At 38.2% G+C, this 9,216-nt stretch overlaps 1 protein-coding gene across 1 annotated transcript in view; it reads left to right on the forward strand.

The window, feature by feature from the left end:
• ALB (albumin) overlaps positions 1-9,216 on the forward strand; it is a 46,636-nt gene that overhangs the window by 5,991 nt on the left and 31,429 nt on the right. Inside the window, exon 3 of the mRNA XM_026847711.1 lies at positions 5,952-6,116. Within this exon, the coding sequence (XP_026703512.1) occupies positions 6,010-6,116 (107 nt within the window). The 5' untranslated portion in view covers positions 5,952-6,009. The remainder of the gene's footprint in view (positions 1-5,951; positions 6,117-9,216) is intronic.

The raw sequence follows: 9,216 nt of genomic DNA on the forward strand, positions 1-9,216 counted from the left end.
GGGGGGGGGGGGGGGGGGGGGTTTACCTGCAGAAAAAGGAAAGAAAAGCTTCTCGGTTCATTTTGAGAACCAGAAGTGGGTTATAATTAGAAAGACGGGATAATGCATCTTGTACTAACTTTGTGCTCCTTTCCATGAGCATCTTTGGCTTTCCAAGTATACTTGTTTATTGGGGTATCCAATACTAATGGTGCTGCTCCCACCATGGGGAGTTCGACTAAGACAGAGTGTCCTGGAAAATGAGATGGATTTTTGGGGTGGTCAAGGCCATGTGGGGCTGGCTTGATGCCTGCAATGCCACTGAATTCCCAGAAACTTCACTGTCTGAGACAGTCCCTGGATTTTTGCAGTTAATTTCCCAACGCTTCTGTTTCATATGATCTACCACTAATTCAAGAACTTGTTGTATTTCCTCATCATCATTTCCTTGAATCAAAATATCATTTATATAGTGGCTTAATTATGTGTGAGGAGGCAGCTGTATTTCATCTAAGTGTTCAGCTACAGTTCTATAACAGATAGTGGGGCTATGCAGCCACCCTTGTGAAAGCAAATTGGTCCTAATGCTCTCCTGCAACTGAGATAGTAAAAAATGCATTAGCCAAGTCTATTACAGTATACCAAGTTCCTGGATGTTTCTGAACTTCTTCTATTAAAGTGACAGTGTCTGGCACAGCTGCTGTAAGCGGTGCAGGATGTTTGTTTACTTCTCTAAAATCCACTGTCATTCTCTAAGTTTCATCACTTTTCTTGACAGGCCACACCGAAATGCCACCTCAAAACTCCTACATCTAATAAATCTTTAATTGTCTGTGATATCTCTTCATGTCCTCCCAGAATTCTATATTGCCTCATTGTAACTAACTTAGTTGCAGCCGGGATCTGCACAGGAGACATTTTTACTTTGCCAACCATAAAAGGTCTGGCACTAATACAGGGTTGATACTGACAATCAGAAAGATTCAGTTAGTCTTTTTAGAATGTCTATACTAATTATATATTCAGGAATGGGGACAATCATGATTGAATATAATTGGTTTGAGAGGTTTTTTATTTTTGTTTCTATTTTTGTTTGTTACAGCTTTAATTTATTTTCCTCCCAAATCTGTAATAATTATAGGTTGTCTTTTAAATTTCCTGGGGTTCCCATACATTTAGGAGGCCTCTGCTCCAGCGTCAATTAAGGCATTTACAGTTTGTGAAGACTGGTTGTTTAAAGCCAAAAACAAAACCAACCAACCAACAAACAATAACAACAAAAAACCTTTAAGCTCTACATGGGGCTGTCGGTCCTTCTGCACCCACTGCCCTCGAGCTTGGCCATTAATTCATTTGTGCTGATTAAGATATTGATTCACCTCCCCTGACTCCTGCAAAGGGTACAAGTCATAGAATGGGGACGAATCCTCTTTCACCCCTGGAACCGGTGATCCACTCATAGGGGGCCCTCCTCAAGCAGATGGGGGGTTCTGTCGAGGTTCAAGAAGGGGCACCATAGGCTGAGTTGTCCCTGAATTCTTAGTTTTAGAACTCTGCACTCTCTTGCTAGGTTTATTCAGCCCTCTCTGTGTATATATTTGCCACAGCTCGTTAGTTGGAACACCATAAATTTTTTCATGAGACATTCTGTCTTTTAACAAAGCCGTAAACATGTCCTTATGAGGAATCCTGGTTTTACTGTCTTTAGGGCTGTCTTGAATATCTCGATTCTCTAAACTCCTTTGGGGGCCCCTCTCATCAAGGTCACATAACTGTTGCACTTTTTCAATTACTTCATCGAGGGGATCCCCTATTTCATTAATGCAAAAGGGCATAATTACATTTTTATATGCTGGTGGAGCAGTTTTAATCACTCTGTTTCTCATAGTGACCGACAAAAAATATTGCATTAAAAGGTCAGTGTTTCCTAAAAATATAGCTGCTTTCATTCACTGTATACAGTCTCACAAAGTATACCACAGATGATTAGATGCCAGTCAATCATTCTCTGTAGGATATTTGGTATTATATCCCAGAGCAGCCAATGCTAACAAATCAGTATCTTGAGTATTGTTTTGAAATGCATCCTGCACAAAAGAATCTGAACTTAAAAAACCTTTTAGAATCTCCTGTGTCTAGGGTTATTCCTGCAGCTCCCTGATCACACAAACGCACCATCCAAGAGAGCAGGGTCTCCCCTAGTCTCTGCTTAAATCTTTCAGTTATATTGTTTACTTCATCCTCACAGGTTGCCCAGTATAGGATCTTTACCAGGATCCCACTGTACACCTGCTTCTGCAATCCCCACATGCACTTTTTTACAATTCATTCACCCCCTCCTTCTCATATATTTATATTGTGCTACTCACACCGCAACTTTCTCTGCCACTGTCTGATAAGTATCTAGCTTATCAGCAAGCAACTTATTCTGGCATTGCAACATCACTATTTGACTCTGCAAATCACTCATCTATCGCTCCATCTGGGAGCGCTCTAACAACAGCCTCTCTTTACTCTGGTGTTGTTTTCTACATGCAATTAACAAAATCCACCCTCGTTTAATTAAATTTGTAGCTTCTTTTCCTTTTTCAATAGGTACCTTTTCATACAATTTAAAACATCCAATGGTTACTTTAAATAATGGCATTTTTGTCGTATCCCACTTCTGACACCAATTTATGTTTTGCTGATTAAGGATAGCAATTAAACTCAGACACCAGAGTGAAAAGAGCAGGCATATTTTACTTAAAATAACTAAATAATGTAACAGAAAAATACAGAAAACATACGGTAAGAAAAGACGGAACAGCGTGCTTAAACAAATAGGAAAATACAGGGTAATGCATCAAATCATTACTACCTGAGAGAGAGAATAGTGATTAAGAAAGATCCATCACCACTTGCATACGTTACCATCCCCCAGACCCGCAGTGGCTGGGCAGCCCCGGTTACAGCGAGGGGTTGGAGAGCCTGTCCCGGCAAGTGGGAAATCCTACGCAGTGCGTCCACCCATAGGTGAGGCTGCCAAAGTCGCTGCGAGCGGGTCCAGCATTATATACTAAAAATCAGCAAGCCAGAATAGCTGGCACCTTTGGTTTTGAGCGGAACATCTGGTTTCACTCTCTCATTAGATTCCCCCCAGAGCCTGGCCAGGGCTTAAGGGAGAAGCTAAGGGAGTTTCCCTCCTTATCTAATTTATTTATGTTCCTTTTAAAACAAGGCCATACGTCTGTCCCAAGGCCAGACAGCTAGCTTCACGGCTTTGTTAACTCACCCCTACACAGAGAAGAAGAAAGGTACATTCAGAATAGAAATGTTTTCATTACATCCATCACCCATAATAAGTATATGATATCTAACCTACATCTTTCATAAATGAGCATACATATTTTGTCAGTGACTAAATACTAAGTTAGCAGCTTCGACTCGGGGCCTGTTGCTCAGGCTTCAATACTTCCACCTCTTACATCAGAACAGGTGGTTTGTTATAACTTAGTATAATAGCTATTAGCACAATGATTATTAGTTATAAAATATACAGGATTCATCTATAGGTCAACTCTGGCTTGGGCCTATTGTCCAAGCCCTAGCGCTTCAGATGGTGACCTCGGTTCTATTCAAAGAGTTACTCCTTCTAATCTTGTGGTGTAGAGCAAGTCATTTCCCTCCATTTTTATAACATATAGTTTATACCTGGTCTCCCTACCACCCTTTCTGGTTTGAGACTTCCGTGAGTGCAATGGCAATAAAAACACTTGTTGTTATTAGAGAATCTGTTATATTCACTGGGCTTATACGCTTTGTTTTTGTTATGGGCAAAAGCTGCTAACAAAAGTCAGCTGCCGATCTTGTGATGTTTGAATGGGAGAACACCTTGGGAACATGCAAATCTTCTCCAGGCTGCATAACAGCACTTTATATTTTAGAAAACCAAAATAAAACATTCATGTAGATACAACCAAAATAAAACATTCATGTAGAAACCATGATACTCATCAAGAAGGGCTTATAATGAAAGAGTAAGTAATTAAGATTATTTTTTTTTATCCACTTTTCTAGGGGTGTGTGACCCAAAGCTGTATTTCCCGTTCATAGTGCTCTTAGGTAATCAGTTAAATAATGATGTAAAGTCAGTGTTGGCCGTGATCAGGGAAGTAATACATAACAAATATATTTCCTTTTGTGAGTCTGTGAGGTTGATTAACTTGGGGCGTTTGGGTTTGTTTCTACCATGAAGCTGCAGGAAATCTTGAGGAAAAAAAAATAAAATTGTTTGTTATCTCCTTGATCTGTAACTTCTGCTTCAGTGTTTATTCAATTCCCTTCTTGTTAGGGGTCACTCCACCGAACACTCAATAGTGGGAAAACCTGAGATTTGAATTCAGGGAATGCTTTCAGGAACTGTCTCATGTGTGCCAGATTCTTTAAAAAGTTCTATGGGACAACTCACATGTTTAAGCTTACACTGTATTGTAATTATCTATATGGATCTGCTTTCAGTTTCATTTATAGCTGCTGAAAGCAGTATCATCATCCAAGTCAGGAAGCAAGGATTGAGTTTTGTTTGCAATTACAACTAATCCAGGAACTGAACAAAGTTATTCTTGGTTTGAGTTTTAGAAGCCCCTCCAACACACACACACACACACACACACACACACACACACACGCATATTTACACACCCTGAAAGTCTGACTTTTGCCTCCACCTGTCCTTCTGCCCTGATTTACAAGTGCACCCACTCCCTCCTGGTTCATACACGTCTGCTAATTCAGCCTGCCTGTGTTCTCTGCTATGCCATCCAGCAGTCCTAAACATACTCTGTTCACACTTGGCTCTCATTTTCTAGGTATTTTTTTATCCTAGAAGCTCCTGAATGATGACCAGAACTTCTGAAATTATGAGTTGAGGGCTGGAGAGAAAAAAGAGTGAAAGAAGGTGCCTCATTCTTCATGTGCAAAGACTAAATAATACAGCTTTTAACTTTACAGCTTTTACTGTAATAGCACTGAAATGAGTCACTGGAACAGTCTTCTTTTTGGCAAAGGGTGAATCTATTTTCTCTTTGTACTTGTTTTTGGGAAAACAACTTGAATTTTTAACCTAAACTCAAGACTGCTACAACTGCCACAAGACTACCTTTTCCTGTTGTCTCACTAGCAGTTTCAGTGTTGATTTTTCTCTTTTTGTGACTACAAGAGGTCCTGTAAGTGCTAAAGAGCAACTGCCTCTTAGCAAAGGTGAATGCTCTCAGCCTAAAACCACACCCCCCATGCTTTTGCCTCTTCATGTCAAAATTGAATATATCTGGTTTTAATATTTGTCACAGTAGGAGGAAAATAGGAGGAGCACAGAAGTTCCACATCTCCAGATGAGATTATTATCCAGATGTGCTAAATAATAATAACAATAAAAAAATCACGCCATTTTACAGGTTATAGAATGAGTTAATTCATTGGTTATCTTTGATGCGTACAGTTTTGTGGTTCTTGCAGCTTCTATATGTGTTGCAGTGTTTTTACTCACATAATTCTGGAAACTCTGAACCCCAAATGATTGTATTCCTTCAACACACATACCAAAAGCACTGGCTCACCAAACCTCCTTTATGTATAGCATTGTCTCAGGAAAAAAAAAAAAAAAGGGATATCCATCTGAAATGGGAGACAAGACAAACAAAAGCTAGACCATCATTAATTATTTTAAAGAGAAATAATAAAATTGAAGTTGTTCAGCAATTATACAGTTACTGCTGTCCAAGTCAAAGGGAGAAAGAAGGAAAAGAACACAAGTATATTTACATTCAGAAAAGTAGTGTTTTTTGTGATATATATTTGAAGGTTTGTCTAAAACACTTGAGTTTTAATAACTAAATTACCCGTGGAAAAGAATGATTAAAAAACTGGTTTTATGCAGCCACGGCATTTACTTCAAACTACATTTTTTTAGTATCTGTATTTCTCTATTACAGCAAATTTCCTGTGAGCATCTCAACTGGTGTGGCCTTGTGAATAAAGAAAGTAAAGAAAATGCAAACAGATTCAGAATTTAACAAGAGCGGTGCTAGCCTGGAAGAACTGCATAGAGTTACAGCAGCTCTGTTCATCAAGGGACAGCACCTCTGTATGTGCAGAAGGTAAAGTATTTACATGTATGCTAACACTCAAATACGCCCAGTGCGAAGGCCTATTTGGAATTCACTTCTGCCTACATTTGGCATAGTAAGCCAGGTGATTTTGCCATTTGCAATGCTTATCCATCATCAGTGTCAGTTTGAAATACATATATATCCTGCTTGAGTGTCTTGGAAAATATTTTTCATCTCAGATACTAATATTACATGTTCTCATAGTTGATCTTAAACATTAATACATCATGCCAGCTTTGACCACTTCCTCACAGGGAGGACTGGGAAAGTAAAAACAAGTCTAGAAAGCAAAATCTTTTAAAGATTGATTTGATTAAGAGATACACAAGTGCTTTTTTAAATGAAAAGTGCAGTTGTTCTGCAGGAAATGATGACATTCCATCCACTTAAGTCTTTGCTAGCAAAGACTATAGCCTTCTCCTTGTTCCTTCGTGATGTCATCACTACAAGCAATCAACTAGATCTCAAGGAGTGCCGCCAGTCACATTCATCCACCCACAAGATGTCAAAGTCCAGCATGGTGTTTGATACCAGGGCATTTGCTGGGAGGCCAGTAGGAGTGCTGGAGACTTTCAGCAGCATGGAATAGTTCTGGTTTGGGTCTGAATGTGATCACATCTACCAGTGCACTTGGAGTTGATTCAGATAGTCTAGTGGGACTTACTGCTGCTTCTGGTGGGATTCTGAAGGAAAGCATTCCCACTTGGGTGTGCAGTATTTTTCATCTTGCTGTTCTAGCTTGAGTGTTTTGACAGAGGCACGCATGTTAACATAACAGTGAGTTAGCTAGTTGTGGCTGTGCTGGCCTAGTCTTTTCAAAGAATCTGGCAAGTGTTAAAAATACAATAATGACACAAGAGTAAATAGGGATATATAATACACCACTACTATTTTGGGGTTGGAAATTCAGAATTCTAGTTAGAGATATAAGACTTGGAAACAGTTTTCTTGTAAGAGTACTGCAAGCAAAAGATTACAATGTAAGATAGCACTTGAGAAATCTGTGTACAGTGTAGGTGATGCAAGATGCTTGACTCACAGAAGACTGGGCTGAAACAATGATGGCCCTGGACAGACATTAGACAGGCATCCTAAGCTTCATGAAGCAAAGGGAAGCAATACCTTTTGTATTAAAATTAAGGTTTTGGTCTAATATTTGTACTTTGTATTTTTGCAATGAGCTTTACAAACTAGTCACTATTTTATACCCTTCCCTATAGTCCCAGTACTACCCAGCATATAACAGTAGTCTGAACCTGAAATTCTAAACAGATGATTAGTTAAAAATTGACTTAAAGTGTGAAGCTAGAAAGACATTTATTCTGCAATGTACTTAGTACTTTGGGAGCCTGTATCGTATTTAAAAAATGGCTTAAGCACTTGGAATCCTAAAACTTATTAGTAGTCTGTGAGACATACATTTCTACATGCATGAATGATTTTTGAAAGTAGGTTTCAGGTTCCTAATTTGCTTCACATGCTTTCAAAATGTTTACCATTTGTGTGTATAAAATTGAAAAATCCCCTGGCAAATTGAGGCAAATGGCATCTGCATGACATTCTGGATCACTTTCTGATATCTTCAAGTGCTGTAGAAGATAGAAATAAATTTAAACCAAGACATATCGTAAGATAAAGAGAAGTTCTTGCGTATATTATGTATAATGGACCTGTAATCCAAAACTGTGAATGAGACCACTCAAACTAAAACAACCTGTGTTGGCATATTAAAGTTTACTTGTCAAAGTAGTGTTTTGCTGTTTGTAGTTTTTTTTAATTACTAATGTTTAAGGTAGCATCAACCGTGGACTACACAAGAATCATTTAGGTGATTAAACATTTTTTACATTTTATGTTTTGCTGGCATCCTGCCAGTCCATAATGATAATTTCTATAGTTAGCATTTTTAAAGTAAACAATAGATTAGTTCTGAAATTAGTCCTTGAAATTTCTTCTGTTTGTGCAGCTCAGGAGATCTTAATGCAAGCAGCCTTCTGTTGGCATGCAAAACAACAAGATTCAAGCTGTTGCTTTGCTATCTTCACATAAAGTGTGCCTAGAAAATATTTATTCTACCAGGCTAGTTTATCTCTGGACAAGAAGAGGGGTGAGAATCTCTGTGTAAAACTTCATGAGATCTTGTTTTCCGTGAAGGCAATGTAAGAAATTTCTTTGATATCTCAAAAAGGTATGTGAAGTGGAAGAAAAACATTTTTCTCGGAGTTCAAATGATAGCTAGAAAAACTGTCTAAAATTCCTCAACTGTCTAAAATTATCTAACCACCCCACAGGATCCTGCAAAGCATCTGTTTTTCAGAACAGAACCTTCTCTACCTTGTTTACTGTGTACTGTTCTACTTCTTGGCTCATGTTATTTGCCATTTTGTCTTCACTTCAATGCATTTCCTTTCAACAGCTATATATTGCTGATTCCCGATCTTCTGTTTTAGGTGGAGGTTGGGACACACTTTTTTTAAAAAAAGGAAAGATCAATCTTTCTGTTATTTCAGTTTGACACAGTAGATGGAGCTATGAGTTGGCAATCCATCTTCATCTAAAATTAATCAGAATTGAGGGCCATGAATGACGAATTCATACTCTTCCCAACATTCTGGAAATGAAATTTTACTAAAGCATTTGATTCTTAAACATATATGTCCTAGAAACATTTTTTTTTTCCCATTCAACAATAAATATAGAGTGATATTTTTTTTTGGTCATTTGTTTCCAGCAGGCTGAACAGGGATTTTTTTTCTTGTGTGACACTTACAATGGTGTTGACTTCAATGCAAGCAAATTACCAAGTCAGGTGCTGTCTTGAATAGCTTTGTGTTCCTCAATTAGTATCCTTTTCAATAAGCATTTCATATACATGGGAGGAAAATGCTGATGGGGTAAATTTTAATTTTGTTACTTGTCATTCTCTTACTTTTTCATTCATGAGCATGAACTCAGTTATATTTCTAAAATAAGGATGTACCACTAGACAGTAGTTGAAAAGAGGGCAAATACACAAAATTTACAGTCAAAATACACAGTTACCTATAGATGTCAGGTGAGTGAGCTTATGAGTGTGTCAGAAGGTAAA

Source organism: Athene cunicularia (assembly GCF_003259725.1).
Source record: "Athene cunicularia isolate RWA chromosome 4 unlocalized genomic scaffold, athCun1 chr4_part2, whole genome shotgun sequence".
In the NCBI taxonomy this organism is placed as follows: Eukaryota; Metazoa; Chordata; class Aves; order Strigiformes; family Strigidae; genus Athene; species Athene cunicularia.